We start from the raw sequence: 13930 nt of genomic DNA, 5'->3' as shown, positions 1-13930 counted from the left end.
GTCCCCCAGCTCATTCATGTGCACCCCTGATTCAAGACATCCATAACTTGGCGACTCGTTTTCAACGTATTACTTGGAGTCATGCCCTTCGTGAAGCAAATACAGTGGCGGATCTCCTTGCCAAAAAGGGCCAAGACCTGGATCTTGGTCTACACCTCTTTGATAAGGCCACTCCAGACATTACTTATGCACTACTTGGTGACAGTTTAGGAACCCTTAGAATTAGAAGCTCTTAGTTTGTTTTACTTTCTCGTTGCTGTTTGGCTAATTTGCTATGTTTTTTCTTTCCTATTTTCTGTTGGGGTGTTAACCCCTGTAGATCACCAAAAAAAAAAAAAGTAGAATGACAATACAAGGACACCAATACAGTTCGTTTCGTTAAGCATTTCATTGCATTTTGCAATTAAATTACAAATATTTTTTAGATTCTTGTTCTTTATTCTTAGGGCCAAACATTTCTTACAAATATACTGCACAATTAGAAAACATTAATATTTCACCAAAAAAATAAGCATAAGAGATCATTTGAATACACAAAGCTATATAATCTCACAAGAATGGAATCAAACATCAAACATTAATAATACACATAAATTAATACAATTTATTTTTATATATAAAAAATATATAATTTATATTTTATTTATTAAAATTTATACACATAAATTAATATAGTTTGTACTTATATTTTTTTAAAATGTATACACATAAATAAATAAAATTTATTTATTAAAAATAATAACTAAAATTACTAAGAATAGTTAATGTCCAAATATTTCTCAAAAAAAAAAAATCTTGATTTTCTACCATTCTGCTAGCTGTCCTTAAGATTTAAGTAGTTATATAAATTGATGAATTCAACTCTCCAAAGTGACAGGCTCACAGCGCAGAATATATTAGAAAGATCTAGAAGTAACTGCTTAACGTCTTGCTTTCAGAAATAACAAACACCAAGTGTACGCTAGCAACCTTACTCTCTCTCAGATCTAGAAGTAACTGCTTAACGTCTTGCTTTCAGAAATAACAAACACCAAGTGTACGCTAGCAACCTTACTCTCTCTCAGATCTCCTCATCGTCTTCTTCACCACCGTCCGTTGGTTTCTCATCGATCCGTTCCACAGGAATGGACGCCTACGATGGAACCGTTAGGCTCGGAGCCATAAACCTCAAGCAGCATGATCTTCGAGCCGGCGCCGCCGGCGAATTTGACTCCGGACCGGACGTTTCAGTTTCGTCGCCGGTCACCAGGCAGAAAGCCGCCGCCGCTAAACAGTTCATCGAGAATCACTACAAGAATTATCTCCAAGGATTGCAGGATCGCAAAGACAGGTGTGTATATATCTATACATACATAATTGTCGTTCCTTTCTACTATTTCTAATTCTCGTTTTCAATATATGGTTTCGAATTGCGGTTTGGAACTGAATTCTAGCTGAATCAGATGTAGTTTATTTATTTTTTTTTTTCAATCTGCGTCGATTGTAACTGATTCGCTTTAATTAGCATTTTGTGATGATGACGCCTGTAAACTCAAACTGCATTTATTCTATTAATTAATCAATTTATTGTGTTTAGTCTTACGAGAGAAAAAAAAAAGCTGTTAGAAATTTAGAATAGTATAAATTTGATGCTGCACTAGTTTTTCCCTTTTTTTTCTCAAACATATTTATTTGTGAATTAAAAATCTTGATGTCATCAATTTAATCGCTCCTTTTAAAAACATTTACTTCATTTGTATATAGAAAGAGTTACTTGGAAGTGGTTGATTGGGTGCAGTGACTTTAGTGAATTTTACTTCATAGGGCAGAATTGTCGTCACTAATTGCCTAAAATGAAGAAGGAGGGAAAAAAGAAGTATTGATCTTAATTGCTTATTATTGGTGTTTAAGTTCCCTAGTTTGTAGTTAGACCACCGGTTCATTGATTTTCCGGTCGGTCCGGTTCTGATACAATACCCGAATATATAAGCTCGTGCCATCACCATTTTCATTCCTCTCTCGCAAGTCGCAAATTTTGGCGAGAGCAGGAATCACCCCACACAACCTCTCTCTTCCCTCTCTTCCCTCTCTTCAAACTTTCTCTCTCTAGAAAGTTAGTTTTCACTTCAATATGTCTCCGTGCCTGTTGTGTCCACATTGCCCCAAAAAATGCCCCCACTGTGTGAAGGCCCGTTCAAGGTGCACCGAGAATTGCCCCTATAGGCGATTTTTTCCACCCGAAGCTGAAGGTTCCAGGACTCTTTACGCTATCTTAACTGAATTCTTCCCTCCGCAGTGTATCAAAAAGTTTTTGAGCCGGGATATAGTCAACAGGGATGAACCTACCTTCAAGAAACACCTTCTTGGCCTGCGGTGGATGGCGCTTCAGTGGAAGAAGCGTCCGGTCAATGGACCTTACGGCTCTTATCTAAAGATCAAGAAGAAGCTTCGGATAGCGCAGAAGAAGCTCCGCAGAATGCGCTTCATGCACCAAGTCCACCGAATGCGCCCAATCCGCGGAGTGCGTTCTGAGCCCTGGTAAGCCCTCAGCCCTGATTTTTTTTTCTGAGAAGTAATAATCATTTTTCGTCGAATTATTCCACAATTTTCATCCTTTTTTGTTTGTTTTTTTTTGCTATTTTCATCTAGAGCACCTAATCTTGGAGGAAGGATAGGGAGAGGTGGTCGATTCTTCAGAGGTGGAGGAGTTTCACCTCTAATTCAATTGTAGAAAGAAAATGTATCTAGTTTCTAGGCCCTNNTTTTTTTTTTTTTTTTTTTTTTTCTGAACATTTCTGTAATAGAGTATAGAAATATTAGTGTATAATAGTGAGTTAGTTAAGTTGTGAACTGAATAACAAGAATTGGTTATTCTGTTATCTTGTTACTGCAACTGTGTTGTTACTGCAATTGTGTAGTTAAGTACCTTTCTTGCTCAATCAGATTCTTATAATCTATGGCATCAAAGGCTTGGTCATTGTGCTTCTAAAACTACTATAGCTGTAATGAATAAATGTCATGTTCCTATTAATATCAATTCAATGAATTCTGGTTTGTGTGACTCTTGTTGCAAAGCTAAGATGCATCTATTACCTTTCTCTAATGATTCTTATAATTTTCATGCTCCATTAGATATGATATATTCTGATATTTGGGGACCCTCTCCTATTACTTCCTTTAATGGTTTCAATTATTATATTTCTTTCATTGATGCATATACCAGATACACATCTGTTTTTCTTCTAAATTCAAAATCTCAAGCTTTTCAAGCTTTCTTACAATTTCAAGCAAATATAGAAAGACATACTGGTTTCAAAATCAAAGCACTACAAACTGATCATGGCCGGGAATACCTTTCTACATCTTTCACTCAATATCTAGCTTCTCAAGGCATTACACATCGTTTTTCATGCCCTTATACACATCAACAGAATGGAAGAGCTGAGAGAAAACATAGGCATATTACTGAAATTGGTTTAGCCATGTTGGCTGCTGCATCACTTCCCTTGTTACATTGGGATGATGCATTCCTCTCAGCCACTTACATAATCAATAGATTACCCTCCTCTAATACTAAGAACTTGTCTCCTTATGAACTTTTACACAATCATAGCCCTGATTATTCTTTTTTAAAAGTGTTTGGATGTGCCTGTTATCCTTGTTTGAAGCCTTATACCTCTCATAAATTTGATTTCAAATCTGATTTATCAGTATTCTTAGGTTATGCTCCAAACCATAAGGGATACAAGTGTCTTACAAAGAGTGGTAAAGTGGTAATTACTCGTCATGTTCTCTTTGATGAACATAAATTTCCCTATACTGAACTCTTTTCTAACACCAATCCTCCTCTTGTTAAAAATCAATTTCCTCATACTGTCCTTACTTTTCCAATTTTAACATCCTCCCCCTCATATACATCAAATTCTATTTCTCATGATCCATCATTATCTTCTTCTTCTAATGATGGTCGTGTACAAATTCAAAATGTTCCTTCATCTAATAATGCTCTACCCTCAAATTCTTCACCAGCATTTGTTTCAGACACTACTACATCTCCACAGCCTCCACAGTGGTAAGCTTCTTCTCTATATTCTTGTGTATGTTGATGACATACTAATTACTGGGAATGATGCTATTGAATCTACTATCGTTGACTTGAATAAAATCTTTTCACTCACAGATTTAGGGGAGTTTAGTTATATGGTTGATTTCTAATTATGCCAAGACATCATCACTCATTAAGTTTTATGTTGATTTTTTTTATTTTATTTTATGTACTGACTGCATTATAACTTGTGAATCCCATTTCATTTTTGATATTCAATGTTTTGACAAACTGCCATGGTTTATAATCTATTGATACTTGCCATTTTCATGCTTAATCAGTCTGATTTAGAGATATTTTGGAGCTGACTAAGGCTTTGATGAACAACCCAGCCGCTGCTTGTGCAATCTGATGATGAACATTTTTTTTAATGGTTGAGTATATTGCTAAATTTATTGCTTTAATCACTAGGTGCTGTGTTAAGGAAGAAACAAAATTTTTCTGCAACCCAGCATGTTTAAGGAATGTCGCAAGCTTCTGCTAGGTCCATACGTCTTTGTTGTATGCTATAATTGCTAGTGCTTCCTCTAATGAACTTGTATTCTATAGTTGGAAAATAATTAATGTTTCTCATATGTAGGGCTATGTTCACACTGCAGGAGCGACTGTTGTTCATCAATTCTGCCATCTTGGCTCTTTCTCTTTTCTTGGTGGTGGTTCTGTGGTACGTTTTACTTTGAATCTCTTTGTTTCGAATTTTTCTGTTTGTAACAAAAAAGATATGATTGTTATGAAAAATCATTTGAGAGGCAATGTAAGTGCAGTCGCAGTAAGGAGATTAACGCTAACAGTGACAGATATCTTGGTTTCTATATAGATAAAAAAAAGTCTTAACAAGGAGAGAGGGTGGCTTTCAAAGCATTTATTAGGATGACAATGTCTTTAACGACTTTGAGTATTCGATCATACATAGACATAACAAGAGACAAAACGCTTTTGGCAACCAAAAGAAGAGATAAAAGGATATTAAAAGAATCATGTTCTCTAGTCTTTATCAGTTCCAACGAAAATTTCTTAATTTGTTTTGTGTAGTTGAAAAGAATTCATGGCAGCATGCCGAAATGGAATGAAATCCTTCATAGTAGTAATTGTTTTTACTTCAATAAAGCCAAACAAATAGATACTAGGTACAGGTGCCTACTCTGGTAGATAACTCTTCAATGCAAGAGACAAAATTAAAAAATAGGGACTACTGGGTACAGATTACAGAGACAGCACACACACACACACACACACAACACAACACAATCTCAATCCTGTTCTCACTCGCCCACTTAATTCATTGTTATTCATAGCTCACAACCACATTGTTACTAGTATTTAATATCTAAATACTGTGTGATTTTCTCATGGAAGAATTGAGCTTGAAATAATATCAAATATGTAACCTTTTGAAATATGATAGTTGAATGGTTCGGAAGGAGCGGCTGTGGTGGCCACAGCCATCAAACGGAATATAATGGAGCTGCAATTAGGAGACTTAAATGAGCCAAGTCATAATTATTGATGGGGCTTCTTCTGTAACACCAGAAACAACCTACATCTACATGGACCACATTCTATGTGAGAATTCCAGTACTAGTCCTACTTCCAATGCTGGACCATATATGGAATTCCAGCACTACTCCAGCTATTAGTAATCTTCACTACGTGCCATGAAAATGAGACCATCATTCATCAATTCTGCCATCTTGGCTCTTTCTCTTTTCTTGGTGGTGGTTCTGTGGTACGTTTTACTTTGAATCTCTTTCTTTTATTCCACTTGCTTTTTCTTTTTCTTTACCTGGAATAGGTGGGTGCAGATAACAATCTACTTGTAAAGGATCACACTCACACTTTTGTGAACAAAGGGGGTCAAATAGGAGGTATATTTTGGGCTGTAATACTGAGTTTTGTTCTTGTTGACTATTCTCTTCTTGCTTTTCCTCTTACCCCAATTGCACTACACCTTACGAAAAGATAATAGTTATTAAGTAGTCAGAATAAGCAAGAACATTTTAAAGAAGATTTGATATGATGATTATATTCCATGAACTCTGTTACTGCTTGCTATTGATGACTTTTGTTTCAAACTGTTGTGAGTATTGATGATTATAGCAAAGATCATAGTTTACTATTGTGAGTATTGATATGATGATTATATTCCATGATTTGATAAGTAATCACTAACTGCAGAAAAAATGTTGGGGAAGCTGGTGGAGCTTGTATTGGTGTTTTGGATCTACTCATAAAAGCAACAAGCGGATTGGTCATGCTGTCCTTGTTCCTGAACCTGTTGCACCAGCAGATCCAGCTGCTACTGTGCCACCAAATCCTTCAACAGATTAGTGAGTATTGTTAGATTAGTGATTTTTTATTTTTATTTTACCTTTTGATAAAGAATAGAATAGTGTCCTTATGTTTACCAATTTGTCTGGTTTTTATTTTTGACATTAACTCCGCCTTAAACAATTTTGATACTCACACTTACTCACTTACTTAACATGTCAGGTGCTAATCAGTGCCACTGCTGATCGAAACTGCGCGACACTACCGCAGGTAAGATATTGGCAATAGATACTTCTGTTTTTTATTTATTTGGTCCAATTTATCAAAACCTTGCATGTTTTAATGTCACCCTATTTTGCTATACTCTAATTTTCTTAGTGCCAACTGCTCTATCTACACATCATGTGTAATTGTGAAACAGATTTGCATAATCCCGTTGTCAAGAACAAAACACATAACTCAAGTTGTTGCAGCTGGGCTCAATCTTCCTTTTGAAGAAGTCCCCCAGTGTAACGTTAGCCACTCAGGTCCAATTTCTGCAAGGAAGGCTGTTTAATTTCATTGCCTGCTTCATAATGTTTTTGGCCCTCAGTTATAATCTTTCTTTTATTCTCTTTCATGTACGTCTGTTTTGATTAATCAGTTGACACTTGAAGTCCATTTTACTGTGTAGGTAGTAGAAGATCTCTGTGAGCGCTATTTTGGTCCTTTATTTGAACTTCTTTCACATGATAAGGTAAGTGAGATGTTTAACGGCACTTGAAATTAAGCTGATTGGCATGATTTGTGAATTTAGCATTCAGCTTTAATGAGAATAATAAAAAACCAACAAGCTGAGAAGAGAAAAAGTAAGTGATCAATTAAATAGATACTGTGGTATTGTATCTTATTTATCTAAGATATCAAATCTGCTAAATCAAAGTGCTTACTACTTTTGATAGGTAACGAGCTATTAGAATGCTTTTAGTTTTGTTCAAGGTGAGTAACTGTTACAATTGTTTTTTTCAGTTTCTTTGATTTGTTTGTATTGGTTTTGCAGCTGTGTACCATTGTATAATTTTGACTATATTTACAGTGATCTGATGTATTTAAATTTCAACTTTGTTGACCGGTATGTCAAGAAGTATTAGACTAGTCCCTTTAGAGTTATTACTGAGTTGATAGTTCTTTCTCTGCATTCTACCATCACTTGCATTCTACCATCACTTAATGCACTTTACTAATGTGAGTTTTGTTTTTCTTATTAGCTTTAAGGATCCTGGCCCTAATGGCAATGGTAGGTATTCAAACCACATGCTTTAAGTTGAATTCTTCGAATTACTGTAATTTGTGTATCTGGTGAGCTAAGAATGATGTTCCTGTGGAATGAATGGCTAAGTCTTAATATCTGAATATTTCATTTATCATCACATTGCAGATCAAGTGGATGAGGCTAACATTGTAAAACAAATCCGTGAGGTAGAAAATTACTGAGCCTAAGACTTCGTATCACCCTATGATTGATGATGAAGGCATGAAAAGAACACTGTTAAATCAAGAATTGTACAAGGATAGCAAGCTGTTAGTTGCTCTTATCCAATATAAGAACTTTGGTAAATTAAGAATTGTATGTATTTGGACGTCATTTATCAATAATATTTCTTAAGTTATATTTTGATTGTTAATTTCTTCTTAAGATTATGTCTTTTAATTGTGTAAGGATAATTTTTATTATTTAAAGAAATTATTTAGTATAATTATGTGTTTAATTTTATTTTAGAGTAAATATCCAACCTGGTCCTTGTCCATTTTCACGAAGGACAAAGCGATCCCTGTCCAAAAAAAAGGGATACTTCGATCTCAAACTTTTTATTTTGAGACAATACGATTTCTCTGTTAAAAAAATTATTTAAATAATAATAAAAATTGGTTTTATAAGAGTTTTGTTTGTATTTTGTGGGGGTTTTAAATCTCCACAAATTATTAAGTTTGTTTTTGAAAAATTTTTTTATCAATGGTGGTTAAGCGAAGAAAAACTATCAATGAAAATGATGCCACAAAAAAATAGTAATTGTAGTACAAATACTTTTTAAAAGAAAAAAATAACATTGAATAAGAAATAAAAAAGAAAACTTTAATGTTGATAATATTGGTATTAGTGATAATGACGGTAGAGGAGATAATGATGATGATAAATCAATAAAAATAATAGAAGTAAGAGCCATAATAATGAGGATGAAGAAGATAGTGGTAGTAGTGATAGTAATTAGCTATATTATTGAAAATAATTTTGTGAAGGTTTAAAAACCCCACAAAATACAAATAAAACCTCCTACAAAATCAATTTTTATTATTATTTAAATAATCTTTTTAACAGAGGGATCGTATTGTCCCAAAATAAAAAGGTTGAGGGTCGAAGTGTCCCTTTTTTTTGGACAGGGATCGCTTTGTCCTTCGCGTAATAATATAATTAAATATTATGTTGTATAAAAAATTATTAGAATATTATATACATAAAGAAAATTAAAAAAAAATAAAAAAAATAATGAGGGATCTAAGGCTACACTTATATAGAGTAGCTATGGTTATACAGAAAATTACAAAAAAAAAAAATAAGGGACCTAAGGTTACACTTATATAGAGTAGCTATGGTGTACAATGTGGCTACGTTTTATAGGTGATGCAGTAGTATTGAAAAGCGTAGTCTATTCTGGTAAAAATGGAAGTTGAAAAGCGTAGCCTTTGGTTCTGGACAGCATTACTTGAAAAGCGCACCCTATTTTCAAATGCCAAAAGCTATGTTTTTGGTACAGAAAAACGTAGCCTTTGAAAATAGACAACGGCCGAATAGAAATCACCTCAAAAAGCGTAGCTGTAGCCCAGAAAACATAATCATAATCTAAGATATCATTTTTTTTTTATTTTTGGTTACACTTTTCAAGTGTACTTAAATGAGTGTTTTTCTTATAGTAGACATAAATTAATTAAATTCTATTTATTTTTTTGTAATACTATTACTAATTCTTTTATAAAAATTTTAGGAGGACCATGATTCCATTTCCAAAACTAAGTTTCGCCGATGCGTCAAGCAAAACCTTGTACGAGAAGACGAGAAGTATATGAAAAATAATGCAACTTAACTCATCAAATATATCCTCTCTATGTATATAACATTTAAAAAATCGAATCAATGTTGGTTAGTTGGTCATAGTAAGTAAATTTAAGATAACTAATGTAATTAAGATATAATTAAAAATTATTAAATAATTTAATATTTTTAAAACATTATTTAATATGATACGTAGTTAATCTTAGTTATTATTTTGATATAAAAACATGTTCATGTGAGTAATAACTAATTAAAATATTTTAAGTGAACCAAATAATAAGTATCAATCTTATATTCCTTTAACTAGCTAGAAATGAAATAGAAAGGAAATAAACAATAATTATTTCTCAAGATTTAAAAAATTAAATAAGTTCATCATTCACTATTTTTTAAAATAGTTTTAATTAGTTTTCAGACAAAAAAATAAATTTTTTATTTTAAAAAATTAATGCTAGCAAATACTTAATTATATATATAGTTTATCGTTTTTAGAAAAATAAATTAAGATAATGTTGTTATCATGCATTAATTATTACTAGGGTCATGTGTGACCTTGAATAAAATAATATATAGATAATGCTTGATTATCTAGCTTGCGAAGAGATCATGTTGTGTTTGTATTAATTAATTAATGCTTAAGCGAATAATATGTTTGATTAAGTAGTTACTAGTAACAAATGTCAAATGTTTTTTTTTATTTAATTAAAGATAGGAGATTCGAACCCGTAATCTCTTAATTGAGTACGAAAAGATTATGTTATTTGAGCTATTACTCATTGGCAATAAATATTGGATGTTCAATTCAATAGGTATTTAGATGGTTATTTTTTTTATTCGATTTACTCATGTAGTTAACAATGACTGAATATTCAATTCACTAGATGTGTGAATGGTTATCTTAATGTTAGAATTTAATAGATAATTTAAAAGTGGAATATTTTTACTTTATTAGGCCAATTTTTAAAATCTATTATTTACATTATTCACAAAAAATCATTGTCTACCTAATAAAATCGATTTCTTTAACCTCTATTTCACTATCATTTACCACTAATCAAACATTACTACAATGTTTCATTCTCCATTTTTCTTTTAATAGAAGTATGGATTAAACTAATTAATAACTTCAATAAAATGTCGGGCAAAAAACACATATAAGCTAAGAGAGGAGAAAAATTACGTGAATCAGCCAAACCGAAAATAACATTACAAATCAGTCAAAATACCTTTCTATATAATTCGAACTAGCATCATTCGAACTAGCCTAACATATAATTCGAACCTATTTAACTCAAATTATGGAGAAGGATGTGATGATCATAATTCGAACGTTATTAGTTCGAACTACCAAGGAGCATAATTCGAACTCAATTGTTCGAATTACCCGCAAGAACGACTCACCAAGTAATTCGAACTAAGCTGGTTCGAATTACTCACAAGTCATTCCAAACCCTAATTTCTGTTACTAGCATAGTTTCTGCATCATGTCTTAATTTAACTCGTAGAGTTTTTTATTCCGGTGTGCATTCAACATACATTTCATTTTAAACTCCGGAAACAAAACATATTCATTACTTAAGATTCCATGCAGAGTACATCGAACTAACATTAACAAATTCTATCACTTATCAAGTACAAGTAAGAAAACCGATAATAGTGGAATCTAAATGCGAAAGTGAAATAAAAAAAGTATCAAAGCTAGCAACACAGCTACTCATGACCCCGTGTGTGCTCTGTTCCTCCGAGCTGTGGGCAACTACGACGTGTGTGGCCCGGCTGCCGACAAAGTCCACATCTCTTTGGTCGGTTCGGATCTGCCTCGTCCATATTGGTCCGTATCCGAGTGGACCTCGGACGACCCTCTCTCGCACGCCTCTTATTCGGGTCCGGGATGACAGTCGACCCGTCATATGGCGGCCAGAAACCCTCCGGAATGGGAGGTGTGAACCCATCCGATACACACTGAACACCGAACTAAGACGATACACCTGGTGGACATAAGGCTCCCATGTAAGCTGTGAGTAGGCACAGCATGCCAGTGCGTGGGGACACGGGAAATGAAGTGCCTGGAAGTATACGCAGTCACATGTCTGAGATGCAAGCGAGACTCTGTAGCTGTCCAGTGAGAAAGAACCAGTCGGAGTTATCTCTGCGACGGTGAACTCGGAGTTATCCCTGTCGTACAAAGTCACCGTGAAGCACCTAGCCATTTTCAAGTTGGCCTCTATACACTTCACCAAGTGCTGACTAAATTGTTGTCCGGTTCCCAGCTGCGCCTCAGCTTCTCTCCCTTTGCGAATAAATAATTCGGCCAACCTTCCGTATGTTGCCTTCACTAGCGAGCACACAAGAAGGTTTCTGACACCCTTGAGGATTGAGTTCACACACTCAGAGATATTCGTCGTCATGTGTCTGAATCTACGCCCCTCATTACAATGCTGTGTCCACAATGAATACTCAATCCGGTTTGCCCAGTCACACATCGCCGGGTCTTCAGACCTCAGAATATCAAACCAGTAATGGAACTCGACCTCGGTCTTAGCGTACGCCGCATTCACAAGTAGCCTCCTTGCGTCTTTGCCCTTGAAGGTTAGGGCAAAATTTGCCGCAACATGTCGAATGCAGAATGCCCGGTATGCAAACGGAGGTAACCAGCCTCCGTCAGGAGCCTCAAGCGCGGCCTTGATGCCGTTATGCCTGTCCGATATAACCAGCAGACCCGGCTGCGGTGTCACATGCTCACGCAGGTGGGAGAAAAAGAAGGACCACGACTCAGCATTCTCACCCTCAACTAATGCGAATGCAACAGAGAGTATGTTGGAGTTCCCGTCCTGTGCAATCGCGACAAGCAACGTTCCCCCATACTTGCCATACAGATGGGTGATATCAATACCAACTAGGGGCTTGCAATGACGGAATGCCTCGATACACGGTGAAAACGTCCAGAATAGTCTGTGAAAATAAGCTTGAGACTCGTCCAGCTGTCCACCGACACGAACAGGACTCGTACGCAGGACTGCAACAGTACCAGGCATCGTCAACTAGACTCCTAACACCCACCTTGGGAGCTCGTTGTACGACTCATCCCAGTCACCATAGATGAGGGAAACAGCCTTCTGCTTGGCCAACCAGACCCTCTTGTACGTCGGCCTAAACCCAAAGTGTGCGGCGGTGGCATTTAGGAGCACCTTGATGCTGACGGATGCATCAGCCCTAACCATTGGCATAATGAATCCCGATATCACATGGTAATCCAAACTCCTGTGGTCGCTGGAGATGGAGGTAGCGAGACACGTATGAGGTCCGTTGTACCGTTTGACCTCCCAAAGGCCCTTGCGCTGTCGGAGACTCAGCCGAATCAACCATGTGCACCCATTCCCGAACTCAGAACACTTGCCCACATACCGGCGATAGTCAGACTCCACGACCTTGTACTGTACCCCTCGACGGATGCTGTAAGTCTTCACACTTAACAGGGCCTCTTCTTTATCCTGAAATTGCTGACCAACCTGAAACTCTGTCAGACCTGCAGACCTTTCACCATCTCTAGCGCCAAATCCAGCCGGCTGTCCAGGAACCCCCTCCTGCCTCATGGCATCCAAGTCCAAAGAAAAAAAAATGTGGAGGGTACTGCTGTGTGCCAAAGCTAGAACCACTATCCGCCCCAGCAGGCTCACTTGCTCTGACATCATTGCCACTGTCATCAGCAATCATATTCGCCTCGACATCATCGTCCTCTGGATCATCCAACAATCCATCTCCAACCCCAGCCGGTGCAGCACACTGTAAAGAGATCCGCGGAAATTTTTCTGTTCCGACCTCGTCGCCTACACTGCCGTTGAGATCAACAGCGAACGAAGGGGAGGCGACAGGTTAGACGGGTGGCTCGTACGCAGGGACGGAGGAAGAAGCAATGGCAGGTCTGGAGCTAGAACCGGCTACCGTGGCTAAAGTGGTGGTATTCCGGTTCGAACCCCCCGAGCTGGATACCACGTCAACCAACTTTACCAACAGTTCTGGTGTCCTCACCTCTGGAAACTGCCGGCGACAATGAAACATGACTTGCAAGTCCTCATCACTCCCGATCGTGAAACAATCGTACTTTACGGTTTACTGGAGCACCGTGATTGGAATGCGATAGAAAAACTTCTTAACCCGTTTCACACCTTCTAGACCAAGTTTCAGCAGTACAGAGCTAACAAGGTCCTCATACATTGTCGTAGGCCTGACGATAATAAAGAGAGGATCCTTATCAGTGAACTTCACACCGGAACGAGTTTTCCTCTTAATGGATCCTCTGTGGTGAACTAACACTACGAAACTCTCCTCACTAGCCATCTTACCCCCTCTAATGAGAGCAACTCACGTTCATACCATATATATACAGATCTGCTCCTCACTAATTCGAACCAGCCTAGTTCAAAATACAATTGGTGTAATTCGAACCAAGTTGGTTCGAATTACGTTATATTATTTGCATGGGGTAATTC

General features: G+C 36.5%; 1 protein-coding gene across 1 annotated transcript; it reads right to left on the bottom strand.

The window, feature by feature from the left end:
- Window positions 1-11068: 11068 nt before the first annotated feature.
- Window positions 11069-12475, bottom strand: LOC110273081 (uncharacterized). Its single transcript, XM_021125957.1, has one exon. It carries the CDS (start codon window positions 12473-12475, stop codon window positions 11069-11071), a length of 1407 nt encoding a protein of 468 aa, XP_020981616.1.
- Between the last annotated feature and the right edge of the window lie 1455 nt (window positions 12476-13930).

The sequence above is a fragment of the Arachis duranensis genome, chromosome 6 (assembly GCF_000817695.3).
Source record: "Arachis duranensis cultivar V14167 chromosome 6, aradu.V14167.gnm2.J7QH, whole genome shotgun sequence".
Lineage (NCBI taxonomy): Eukaryota > Viridiplantae > Streptophyta > Magnoliopsida > Fabales > Fabaceae > Arachis > Arachis duranensis.
This window is presented reverse-complemented; position numbering and strand designations above follow the sequence as displayed.